Source organism: Tachysurus vachellii, chromosome 21, assembly GCF_030014155.1.
Source record: "Tachysurus vachellii isolate PV-2020 chromosome 21, HZAU_Pvac_v1, whole genome shotgun sequence".
NCBI classification, from domain to species: Eukaryota; Metazoa; Chordata; class Actinopteri; order Siluriformes; family Bagridae; genus Tachysurus; species Tachysurus vachellii.
Genome location: NC_083480.1, coordinates 2,851,597 through 2,865,176, shown reverse-complemented (window position 1 = coordinate 2,865,176; position 13,580 = coordinate 2,851,597). Strand labels below are relative to the sequence as shown.

General features: G+C 40.6%; 1 protein-coding gene across 1 annotated transcript; it reads left to right on the top strand.

Annotated features, from left to right (window-relative positions):
- Window positions 1-5,930: 5,930 nt before the first annotated feature.
- On the top strand, window positions 5,931-13,356 carry gpr146 (G protein-coupled receptor 146). The gene is made up of 2 exons (XM_060897619.1): window positions 5,931-6,251; window positions 10,795-13,356. Exon 2 carries the CDS (start codon window positions 10,860-10,862, stop codon window positions 11,847-11,849), a length of 990 nt encoding a protein of 329 aa, XP_060753602.1. The 5' UTR covers window positions 5,931-6,251; window positions 10,795-10,859; the 3' UTR covers window positions 11,850-13,356.
- The last annotated feature ends 224 nt before the right edge of the window (window positions 13,357-13,580 follow it).

Genomic DNA, 13,580 nt, shown 5'->3' with positions numbered 1-13,580 from the left:
ATAAACAAGCTGTGTGTGTGTTGCTGGAAATCAAAGTGCTGCACTGCTTATCACAGATCAGATGCTCTTCTTAAACTGTTTGATGTTTGTGATCTTTGCCATTTTCTTTGCTCTACAAACACAGTGTTGCAATCAGCAAGCATGCTATTTCATTCCATCAAACAGGAAGCCCTGCAGAGAGCATCAAAAGGCCAGGGCCATGTCTCATCTTGCTTCCTTAGGAAGTACCTGCATGCTTCAAACAAACTCGAGGCTATTGTATGGGAGGTGGGTTTTCTATGTATTTTTAAGTCTTAAGTTAGACACATTTCTAGCCTATTCTAACCGAGTTCTTCGGAAATGTATCTATCAGGACGGTAGTGTGACTGCGTCTTTGCTTATAGAGAATGAGTGGGAGGTTTCACCATAAATGAGGACAGTAATGACTTTCAGAAGAAGTTGGGTCATCTGCTGACTTTATAAGAAGCCAAAGAAGATGAACAGTACTTTAGTAGACAGGCCCTTTCTTCAGACTCTCTCAGTCCTTTAGTTTCCCTCTGATTATGAGCATCAACGGTTATAGATTGGTGGTAAAAAAACAAAAAAACAAAAAAAAAACGCATTAACAAGATATCCACTGACGTTATATCCCACAGTGAATTAATTCATCTAAACCTCGTGCTGTTCAGATGGCGAACGACGCTTAAAGTCTAACAGCGTGGTACCTGAAATCAAATCTAAGGCTGAGGTCACTTACTCACCTCTATCTCCATTTAAAAAAAAAATAAATCATAAAAACTGAGCATCAGTGAGCACTTTTTATTATCGAAATATCGAAAGACAAAATAAGCCATAGGCAGTTATACTCCTTCAAATGTTTTTCATTCACGTTCATTTACTGCACAAAGTCAGAGCAGAACAATCGTCATCCTGTCATGCAGGCTCATTCACGATCCCGTCTCGAACCCGCATGTTTACAACACAGATAAAGCTGCACAGTCAAGTTCACAGCCACTATCTGAAGCCAGATAGCATCATCATGACCGTATAGGGTTAGGAGCTTAAATGAGATCAGATAAAGGAGATTCCTGTAAATTTGCATCAATACACATGAAACATTCATAAATGCAGGATGTTTTATTAGTTTTATTTACTGGAAATACATGACAGTCAAATATTTATAAACCTATTTAAAGAATACGAGCGAAATGTGAGTCACTGTGGATGTGACATTGAAAACATGGATACTACGAATTCTCATGAGTCAGTTGGATTACAGCTTTGGCTTTTTTTTTTTTAAAAACACACCACACACTAGCGTGATGTGATGTGTTGTATTGAGTTGTCTTGCTCATGAATGTTCCATCTTCCTGAATTTACCATCACCGTGAATCTCACCTCACCTTCATGGCACAACTGTTGCAAGTCATGCCAGACAAACGCATCTACACTATTGACTCAAAAAACTATACTGACTCTGTTCGAACACATCACGTCTGTTTCTCTCGTACTGCGGTCTGTAGGGTTGTGCTACTGTAGAATCAATATTTTTTTTGTTTGCTGATGTTGCAATGTTGAACTATTAGCCGGTGAAAAAATAAAGATCACACAATCCATAACCAAGCTGCTAGAAGTTCACAGTAAAAGAGATATAACCCAGATCTGATATCTGAGTCCTGGGGAAGTTTGTGAAATGTCTTATGTGGCTTTTAACTGAAAATACTGCACAACAATGCTTCTATGGGTGTTCTTTAAAGAAAATAGCTTATGGTTTCATTCTGACTCTGATGCTGGCTTTTCTACATGACACTGTAATTTCAAGAGTTTAGAACACACACACACACACACACACCTTCTGATAAATCTCGAAGTGGTTCAGGCAACTGTAGCTACCCTTCAGAAGGGAAAAAATGCCTTTGAACTCAATTGTATTAAGTGTAAGGTAGTAAATACTAGTGACATTTTACACAGCAGTTCTGAGGGTACAGACTCTCTCTTTGTGAGCATTCCAACCTTCTTCATACTGCTGCTGTGTCCTGTAATTAGTTGGCAGGATTACTAGGTAAAGGTGGCTGTGGCTGGATTTAAAGGGGCTCAGCTTTAAACCAAATTATGTCTGTTGTGCTGAAACCCTTTGACGAGACACAAAGGTGCGTTTGAATCACGCTAGGTCCCTTGGGTATGTATGTGAAAGGCAATAACGTTCCTCTGCAACAGCTCGCATTAGGGCAGCCATTAAAAATAAATTCACCCTGCACAGTATTTTTTTTTATGCTTGGCAATTTATTTCAAGTAGCAATAAAACAATCAAAATGCTAAATTTATTATTTGATATTTTAATGACTAGACATGTTGTCATGGAAACGCCGGAGGGATGTTATTCCTTAAGGCCTCTGCTCAGAGTGGACTGTGTCTACAGGCACAGAGTCAATGTTCCCACCAGCTCGTTCTGGAGAACAGGATACTGGCCCAAGTTTCTTTCCCACATCCTCTTTAATATAGTTCATTATAGCTACAGGACTTTCCTAAAAACAGATTCCATCTATTCGGAAAATGAGGTGCAAAGTTAAGCCTACTTTATGATTTTAAGATGAATGGGATATGTTGGCTTGTTAAGGAGAGTGACTGACAGATTGGGGTTGAGTAGAAAGACATAGAAATACATAGGACTGATGTAACTGCTACCTTTTAATGTTGTGTATAATGTTGTGTTTATATTGTGTGTTAATTGTGTTTCTACTATCGTTTTGTTTCATAATTGTGAAGAATTGTGATAATCAGCAGTTGTACTGTTTATTATTATTATTATTATTATTATTATTATTATTATTATTATTATTATCGTTGCTATTATAAGTACTACTATTATCATTACTATTAATGGCTGTATCAGCATTATTATTGCTATTACTACTACTATTTCTATTTGTCCTCTTCCTGATCCTTTAACCTCCCCTTCATGAGTATATTTGTAAATATGTTTATCATTACTACTACTGCTAATACTATATTATTATTTCTTATTAATTGGGTTTTTTCATTATTATTATTATTATTATTATTATTATTATTATTATTATTATTATTATTATTATTATTATTATTGCTATTACTGTTGATACTGTCACATTTTATATCTGTTGTACTTCCCTACATGCTCCTTCATTCATATATCTCCACTCCCACACCCAGTTACACTTACAGTCACACACACACACACACACACACACACACACACACACATTTTGTATATTGTATTTTGTATTCGTATTTTGCATCTAATTTCTCTTCTGTAAATATTGTAATTGTCTGTTTGCATAATAAAAAAAAAAAAAAAAAAAAAAAGCTGTTGTACTGTTGTTTTAAACATGCTATACGTACATACAACTGGGTTGAGTCAAAAGAGAGTAGAATGCAAGTTCTGGATCATCGTGTCAAAAAACAAACAAACAAAATCAGTTGTTACACAGCATGCAAGCGCTGTAGCACACTGTAACATCATGTAACGGAGAGAACGCTGTTGTCTAGTTACGCACACCGTTACCGTAAACAAACACCTGTTGCATTTCAGCATTTCTTTCATTATTCCTTAAATAGTTGACACTATAGCATTTAATTCTTCGTTCTGTTCCTTTTTCCACGTTCCTCTAATATGCATCTTATCTATGAATCACAAAACTCATGCACGAAGGAAGCTGAGAAAAGTGTCCACGGATCTACTCTTTGGAAATCTACTGTAAATAACAGACCAAACAAATACTCAGTTTGGGACACAGATGTAATCTATGGTACTGTTTAGGGTGGATAGAAGCAGAGGTGGGAGTAAGTCACACATGTGCAAGTCACAAGTAAGTCTCAAATCTTAACCTTCAAGTCTCAAGCAAGTCCGAGTCATTTTTTGTGAGAGTCAAGTCAAGTCAAGTCAAGTCACTGCTTTATGTCAAGCAATTCAAGTCAAGTCGTATCTTGAGTCAAGCAAGTCACTGGCAAGTCATACAGATGCTTGATGATTTAACTAAATGTATATATTAAACAAAGTTAAATCTACAGTATTTATGGTGTTTACAGTATTTAAAACTCTATGAGACAAACTCTTGCAACAAAAAAGTTGCAAGAGTTGTGAATAGAATAAAAATCTAAAAATGAATAAAAATCAAAACTACAAAACCTAAGATGTAAATGTAACTGAAATAAGGCCAACATAAAAGCATGAAAAGTTTCAATATGCCTCAAACATGGCAGAAGACCATGGAAAAGTATATATAAAAAAGTACAATGTTTTCTATGCAACCAAATGGCATTTTTTGAACAGGCATTCCCTTTTAATGGGACATGAACACATCGTTAAATTAGATCCTTCCTTTTTAACAACAGAATAACAACAACAATCAGTGACGTCAATCAAAAAAACAAATTATTGAATCACACAAACCTTGAAGTGAATTAACTATTGGAGAGAGAGAGAGAGAGAGAGAGAGAGAGAGAGAGAGAGAGAGAGAGAGAGAGAGAGAGAGAGAGAGAGAGAGAGAGATGATTGAGTGTAATTTGAGTGTAATGTATTAATTATTAATATTAAAGGGATAGTTCACCTAAAAATTTAAATTCTGTCATCATTTTCTCACCCTCATGATGTTACAAACCTGTATACATTTCTTTATGTTGATGAACACACATGTAGATATTTTGAGGAATGTTTGTAACCAAACCCTTCATGAGCCCCATTCACTTCCATAGTATTCTTTTTTCCCACTATGGAAGTGAATGGGGCTCATGAATGGTTTGGTTACAAATTGAATGTGTGTGAGTCTGCATGTGAGACAAGAATATGGCTGTGCTTGTAACTCTAAGGTTTTCTATTTTTATATTTAGGGTTTACCAATGTGACCAACAGTGACCAACAGTGACCAACCATTTACACCACATTACACTTGCAAAAAATTAAGTTTGATAGAACTTTGTCACTCAAATGTGAGCGATACACGTTCAACAGGTGCACTTGATGCAGGGATGGCCATAACTCTTACTGCTACCTTGTACAAAGAGAGGAGGGTGTCTGTTCATAGCCCAAAACTGCAGGGAGTCCTGTCAATCACAAATGTGCAAATAGTGGTTAAACTGAATAAGGGGACTGGATCCCCAAAATCCCGGTACCCGAACTTAATTATTTTTGGTGTAGCGCCTTCCATGTTTCGTCACGACTGTTAATGTTTATTAGTTAGTGCGCGCGCTCCCTCTGCTTGCCTGCTGCGTCACGTGATAAGATTACACTCTTGCGTGCGTTCAAAAACAGATTTAAAAACAAACAAAAAAAAAAAAACAAGTTATTTCGAGTCATTTAACTCAAGTCACAAGAAAGTCTCAAGTCTTGAATGTCAAGTCAAAGTAAAGTCGAGTCTTTTTTTAATATTTGTCAAGAAAGTCTCAAGTCTCAAATTTGCGACTTAAGTCTGACTCGAGTCAAGTCATATGATTCGAGTCAAGTCATATGACTCGAGTCCCCCATCTCTGGATAGAAGGTCAAAGTGTGGTTATAGTCAATATGAGTCTGGACCTCATGTAATGAGTGAACTGTGTAGAACTCTAGTTGAACCCCTGTTAAGTTGGGGGCGGGGCTTTGTGTGTATGGGCGGGGTTAAGCAGTTTAAAAAATAATTTATTCATATTCAGCTCCACTGTTAAAGAACAATGAATGGCAATGAAAAACACACTAGAAAAGAGTCATTCAGGAGTCGACTCTGGCTCTTAATTCACAGTGACTTACTGAAAAGAGCCGGAATTCCCATCACTTATCCTGTAACAGAGCAGAAGGGTGTTTTCGAACAGTCCAGAGGTTTTGATCCTTATCGCTCCTCCTCCTTTGGCCCTGTCGTCCAATGAGCGTGCGTCATCCCTGTCGGGCCTCAAAGATGTGCGTGCGTGCGCGAGAGTGGGAGAGAGACAGAGAGAGAGAGAGAGAGAGAGAGAGAGGTGGGGGAGGGTCACGTGTGTACACACGGTAGAGTTCAGCACGGCGCTCGAGCGCGTAGTAAAGTCGCGAGCGTCCTCCCACAGGACTGTTTTTATTTTACACAACAAGATCCGTACGGGACAAAACATACAATCCGAAACTGCCACCGTTTGTGACGTTATTTACAGCAAACACACGCCGTAACGGACTTGTGGGAAACTCTGTTTCGGAACATGGGAGTTGTGTGAAGAGTTACAGAGGAGAAATGACAGTGGACGTAAAGCAGGACCCAATGCCTCCATAGGTGCAGAAAACAGTCCTGTTGGTGAGTGAGTGTGTGTGTGTGTGTGTGTGTGTGTCTGTTTGTGAGTGTGTGTGAGTGTGTGTGTGTGTGAATGAGTTTGTGTGTCTGTGTGTGAGTGAGTTTGTGTGTGTCTGTGTGAGTGTGTGTCTGTGTGAGTGTGTGTGAATGAGTTTGTGTGTGTGTGAGTGAGTGTGTGTCTGTGTGTGAGTGTGTGTCTGTGAGTTTGTGTGTGTGTGAGTGTGTGAATGAGGTTGTGTGTGTGTGTCTGTGTGTGAGTTTGTGTGTGTGTGTGTGAGAGTGAGTGTGTGTCTGTGAGTGTGTGTGTGTGTGTCTGTGAGTTTGTGTGTGTGTGTGTCTGTTTGTGAGTGTGTGTGAATGAGGTTGTGTGTGTGTGTGTCTGTGTGTGAGTTTGTGTGTGTGTGTGAGAGTGTGAGTGTGTGTCAGTGTGTGTCTGTGAGTGTGTGTGTGTTCTTTCTAAAGTTTCAGAGGGAGCTTGTATAAATGCATGAGAATTAGAAATACACAGATGCAGCAACATTTAATCCTTGTTTTGCGACAGTTGGACGTTAACACAATGTTAGAGTAGAGGTTCAGGTTTGTGTGTGTGTGTGTGTGGTGGGGGGGGGCTTCAGTGTCATGTGAGCCACTGAACATAAACATTTCTAGCTAAAAGAAACCCTAAGTAGTTTAGAGTAGACATTGTTTCATCTCTTCTAGTAGGTTCGGTTCGGTTCGGTTCAGTTGGGTTGGGTTTTCCTGACAGGTGACTACGGTGTTTATTTGCATCCTAACCAATGAGATATAGGGCCAATAGCACAGTTTAAACTTATTACATCATTTTAATAGCTTCCTTTGGGCGGAAAAGCTTTGTGAGTAATTTATAACATGATCATTACCGTCAATCAAGAAGACAGCAATAGATTAAGTTGTGCAGTGTGTGTGAGTCGTGTAATAAATCATTTCACAAACAAACAACAATCGTATTCTTAAAATAGTCTGTTCACATGTAGCTCTTTAACACCCAGGTTTGTAGTTCACTCATGATGAGTTTTTTCCTAGTGCTCGTTTCTTGTGTTTGTCATTTACTCGATATTTCGCTTTTAGTAATTTCTTCATTTATTATTGTAGTTATTTTATTCTAAATGGATTGACTGCAGGAGTGCAAACAGTTGCACTCTAGTTGTGTGAAACCAGGTTTTATTTGCATATGTTTGAGACCTTTGACTCCGAAAACACTGACAGGTTTTTGTTCTCACACCGTGTCCGTCTCCTGCGCTGAGGATAAACGGATGTGCTGTTTGAGTTCAGAAGTTCGAAAGGACTGAAACCATGAAGCAAAAAATGAAAAATATAGTTATTTTACTTTGTGTTATTTTCCTTTCTTTGTAAATCCTCAATGCAGTGCTTTTCTGAATCCCTTATTTACTTCACACATTGTTATTATCAAGCTCAATCTAAACTGTTAAATCTTACTAAAGATTTTTCCCAACCCAGTTTTATATCAGAGCACCTTTCGTACTCCACATACACAGATTCATACAGATGTTGCACCTTATGACCTTATGTTGTGCACCTAAAATGTAGAAATCAGAAACGTGTGTGAAATTTAAAGGATCTCAAACAAGCTGCTTGTAACGACACACAAACGTGTCCTAATTAACACATAATAATATATCTCCAACATCGTGTGTATACCGAGACCAAACACCGACGTCCGTCTGAATAATTACTCACCTGTTGCAGGTTTCCGACTGATTAAACACAATAATACGATTCGTAGTTTATAATAAACCTACGGAATTTAGACGACCCGTCATTCACAAATATCCGCTAGGAAACGGTAGTCATGCATTAAGGTGATAACTCATATTCATTACAGGTAGATTTTTATAAAATCGCTCACTTCGTAAAACGCTCTACCTTCAGGTGCACGAGTTGTAGAAGTGGTATATTTCCATGTGAGTTTGTAGAACTTAAGTTCAATTCAATTGTTATGAGACGTCTCCGGAACCTTCATTTCATTACGTTTTTGCCTACTATAGTTTTGTCCTAGTAAAACAGCTGCAGCACCAAAACTCAGGCTGTAATTACGCTTTAATGATCAGTTAGTTAGCCGGCGATGTCAGCACTAACACGCTGCTGGTGTTGCTTATTTAGCTGGAATCGCTGATATAAAAAAGGAACGCGACAGCTGAAATGTCCCCAAACGGCTGACAGAAGTCTTACACGGAACAGATCGAGTTTTTGTATGACATCCGGTGAGAATATACATGTACATCAGATCTTTATTCATTTTCTTTATTGCATTTGCATCAGAAATATGAGAGGTATGAAATTCTGCCTGCAGACCTAGCGAGCATTATTGGACGTGTTACTTCGTTTACGATTATGATTGTTAACGCACTCGGACACCACAAATGAAAAGAGCGGAGTCGTGAAAGTCGTGACCTTCCTGTACATTCCAGCGGGGATCTGCCTTATCGCTCACCTCCCATCGTACTCGCTCTGCGTTCCTCCCTCGGCTCTGTAGATGTTCTGTGCTCTCAGAGCGTGCCAAGATGAGTTTCCCCCATCAGGCGGTGCAGCTAATGACGCAGGGCAGCGCTTTACCGCAGTTGTAGTCTGGAATCTGGCTCTGGAATCGCGCTCCCTCATGTGAGCCAGAGGCTCTGGAATCCTTCTCCAAGTGAAATGTTTGTAACTTTTTCAAAAATCAGTCAGAAACGATGCAGCAGTGAGGGAAACGAAAGGGGAAGCATATACCTGCAGCGTGTAGCACAGTGTCGCAATGAACACTGCATTCGTAGCACCTTATAATTTGCAAGTTGTAATAACGTCATTTCCTGCCTCGCCACTTTCGACAAGTGATGTGAGAAGAAAACAAAACTTTAACCGCTCTGTTACAGGCCCGAGGGGCTGCTGCTCTTCTAATAGAATGACATCCAAACATTCACACAATATTTTGGACTGAAATGACTTCACAGCGTGTAGCATTGCGATCAGCTCGCCTGCTAACTCTCAGCAGCTAACGTCGATCATCTTCTCAAAACAGTGAACAGTACGAATAGCCAGTGTGATAGACATAAGTACAGTCTGTGTGATAGACTGTTTATTACTAACAGAGGATGTAGCTCAGTCAGGCCTCAGCCACCCTGAGAGATGAGTCTTAAAGCCCTTCCTGTCTGTGTCTCTGTGCATCAAGCTTTGAGGTGTGAGGAATGAAAGGATTATAGCCCAGAGGCAGACGCAGGCAGTGTATTAACTGAGTGCTGGTGTTTGTCACGAGGCCAGAACTTCAGCTTCTTTGCATTGGAGTTACGCAGTACAAAGGAAGAATGTTAGCTTTAAGTAATGCTTACTAACATTCTGTACTTTTAACATTTAATCCCGATTTAAACTAAATCACATTTTGTAAACAGTAAACACATTCAAACAAAGAGGAAATTTGTTGGACTTTTGTGCAGCGAGAGAGTTTACGACGTCATCGGATATCATAGATGACCGACACGCGAACCGGTGTTTTTGCTCGAAAAAAGCACTCTGTAACCATAGTAGCACAAGACGCCCAGTGTAAACAAAATAACAAACAAATAAACAAACCCACTGGTTGCAGAGCTTTCTTAACGAAACCTGCTGCAGTCTGACCAACGTGGAGCATCTTCATCTAGAAAGCTCTTAATAATAATAATGAACCTGTGATATATTTCCTCACGTTGTCATCGACTGATGTTTCCACGGCCGGATTGCGAACGGGCGAGTAGTCAGAGATGTCTTTTCAGAGTGTCATGGTACGAGGACCTTTAAAGACCATGGGACACGAACTTATTTGTTTGACAGACGATATACAGTATATTCAGAGCAGTTAAGCTGTGATAGTCGAGCCTGAGATTTAAACTCTTAACCTTCTCATCAGGAGCTTTTAGCACACAGCTACAACCGTGAGAGTTATAAGACATAACAAACAGACTGCAGGTTGTATCACAGGTGGAGCAGTAAACCTAGTTAGCATGTGTGTGGTGTGACCTTAACCCGAACGCTAACCTCTGAGACGCACTCGCTCAGGACTCCCACTGTGATGGATCATATTTCACCCCATAAATCCCCTCAAACCTTCTGCCTGGTTATGCAGAGAGGCAGAGAGAGAGAGAGGGACAGAGAGAGAGAGAGAGAGAGAGAGAGAGAGAGAGAGAGAGAGAGAGAGAAAGCACAAGCCTGTAGTGTACCATTCTTTAGCCAGGGGGTCTACAACAACACAATTAAAGGTGATACAGCTAAGAGATGTTAGCAATGTAAACCTTGCTGTCAGTGTCATTTTTATGGAAGCAAACCTGAAGCAAACTTCTCTTGATCTTCCTCAAGCTGAAAGTGCAAAGTGTCTAGTTTGAAACAGATTTAATCGGGGCAAAAAAAACAAACCCCACCACACCATCACAGCATGTCTACACTCTTCACGTCTCTGCGCTCTGCGCCCTTTCAGAGAGGAAATGAGGTGAATGTTTAGATTTATGTAGTGTAAGAAATTTGTGTGTAAAGTTAACGCTGTTGCTTGTGATTTCTCCTGCAGTCGATCCAGTGAGTCGAAGTGGAACGCGGTGAGAGGAACGCTGTGTGAGGTGTGTTCACTTCGCCATGTGGAGCTGCATGGTTTATAATGAGACGGAAGGCAGCACAGACCTGGCTGTTTGCTGGGACTTGGGCCTCGCTCTGTCCATCTTCTCTTTCTTTTACCTCATCGTGTGCTTCCCTGTGGGGTTGTGCTACAACGTTCTGTTGGTGGCAGTCAACCTCTCCAATAAGATGTCCATGACCATGCCGGATGTGTATTTTGTGAACATGGCCATCGCAGGGCTGGTGTTGAACCTGGTGGCTCCGGTCGAGCTCCTGGGCCCGGATTTCACTCGCTGGCCTGCATGGGAGCATAACGATGAGGTGTACATCACGCTCCTCATCTTGTTCAACATCTCCTCCCTGGTCATCATGTACTCAACAGCGCTGCTCAGCCTAGATTACTACATAGAGTGGGCGCTGCCACGCACCTACATGTCTAGTGTTTACAACACCAAACACGTGTGCGGCTTCATCTGGGGCGGCGCCGTGCTCACTAGCTTCTCCTCGCTCCTCTTCTACGTGTGCAACCACGTGTCGGCGAAGATCCTCGAGTGCTCCAAGATGCAGAACAAAGAGGCAGCGGACGCCATCATGACGCTCATCGGGTACGCCGTGCCGGCAGCCGCCGTGCTCTATGCCCTCTGCCTCATCCTGCGCATCCGCAAGGAGACCACGCCCTTGGACCAGGACTCGGGAAGGATGGATCCTTCAATCCACAGGCTGCTCCTGGCCTGCGTGGGCGTGCAGTTCGTCCTCTGGACGCCGTACTACACCACGCTGCTTCTGCTGACGGTCGTGGACGTGCCTCGGATGCAAACCGCCGGCACCTACGCCTTCCTGAGAGGCTTTTCGCAGCTGCTCGCCTTCTCCAGCAGCTTCGCCATGCCGCTCATGTACCGGAAGATGAACAAAAACTTTGCTCACAAGCTCCAGAGACTGCTGAGGAGGCTGCATTGTGGCAAGCAGTCGTGTCCTCACGAACACTCTGTCATACAGCAGGTGATCACGTGAGGATCCGGTGACCGGGGCTTTGCTGCTCTTTAATGGCACTTGTGCACAAACCACATGCCGCTGTGAAACTGTGAAACTCTGGAAACTCTTATTAACCAGTTTGTCTTTGTCATGTCACGTCTGTTCACCAAGTGTGATGAAGAAAACCCATGGGTCTAGTAGAACTCTCTGGAAGGAAACCTTGATCTCAGATCTGGCAGCAGTCTGTTACAGGACATTACACAGCCTTGTCTTTTGTTGTTGCTGCTGTTTTTTTTGTGACCAACTTGAACTCATTGGACTGAAAGCTACATCCTGATTGATGCTAACGCTACACACAGTGCTTTGTTTTTTGAGCATCATCGTGTCACTTTCCAAAGCACAGTTTATTATTATTATTATTATTATTATTATTAATATTATAAATACCTTAGATTAATACAAGCCAACAAACATGACAAGGGATTAGGCTGTGTAGTGAACACCCAGATGTATCTCAGACAGCTGAGTGTGTGTGCGTGAGTGTGTGTGTGTGTGTGTGTGTGTGTGTGTGTGTGTGCTCTCTCATCCTTACTTCCTCCTCATCTTAGCCAATCTTTCTGCAGCTGAAATCGAATCGTCAGTTTGTTAAACTAAATGCAGTGGAATTATAAAAAAGGCTGTATCCTGAATATCGCAGCTACGTCCTGTCCTGAGCTCAGCCCGTGTTCTTTATTCTCAACAGTCACCGAAGGCGGAGTAGAAACAACTCCTTCAAAGCTATTTCATGTCATTTTGTCAATCTGACAGAAACGGGTATATAAAAAAAATACATAAAAAATAAAAAAAACAGTGCTAACACTTGAGCGTCTCTCAAGTGATTATCAGCGTTTATTCCTGGTGAACAAATTTACATGATTCATCAATAATAAAAAAGACGCTGCAGGAAAGCCGGCATTCGACCCGAGTTAATAATTATTTCACTGGGACCAAAGTCTCATTGATTCTAGTGGAATATTTTAAGAGCAAATATTGGCCAGTTTTAACATCAGTGGCCTCAATAGACAGTAAAGTCGAAAGGATTCTTACTCATACGTTAAAGACCCACACGACACAAAGCCGAGCGCTTTCGTCACCGGGACACTGCTAACGTTTAACCAGCATGAAGCTCAGTCATGTTCCTGATCTCCTCGGGCTTGAGCCCATGAATTTTTACTAAAAAAGAATCTATAAATTTATTTTTTGAAACAAAGTACTGTATGTGACTTGACAGAAATCGTGTATCATAAAATCCATTTTCCGTAAGCAGAGGAAAGAATATATTTATATCTAGTTATCTAACCTTTAAACGATTAAACAGTGATCGTAAAGCTATGGTCATTACTAGCGTGTTTACACCGGTCTAAATGTATATATGAAATATATGTGTATATATTGTATTGCAGATTTTACAGGAATACACAACATTTCAGAATGACAGTATTGTTTCTCAGAGATTTATGTAGTTACTGTTGAGTCAAATATAATAAACTAACATGAATATTACAAAGCTTCAGCTCCATTTCTCACAATGTGGCTCCTTAATCAGCGATCACACCTTTACGACATGACGATGTTAAAGCATGTTATTATTACATTCCTGTCATCAGTCGCTCATCAAATAAACACCAGAATTTTATTTATTTATTTATTTATTTATTTTTGCTGGGAGTCAAAAATTTTCCTATATGTTTTATGAAAGCTTCCTGCTCTTCTGTGTATGTTGATCACAAG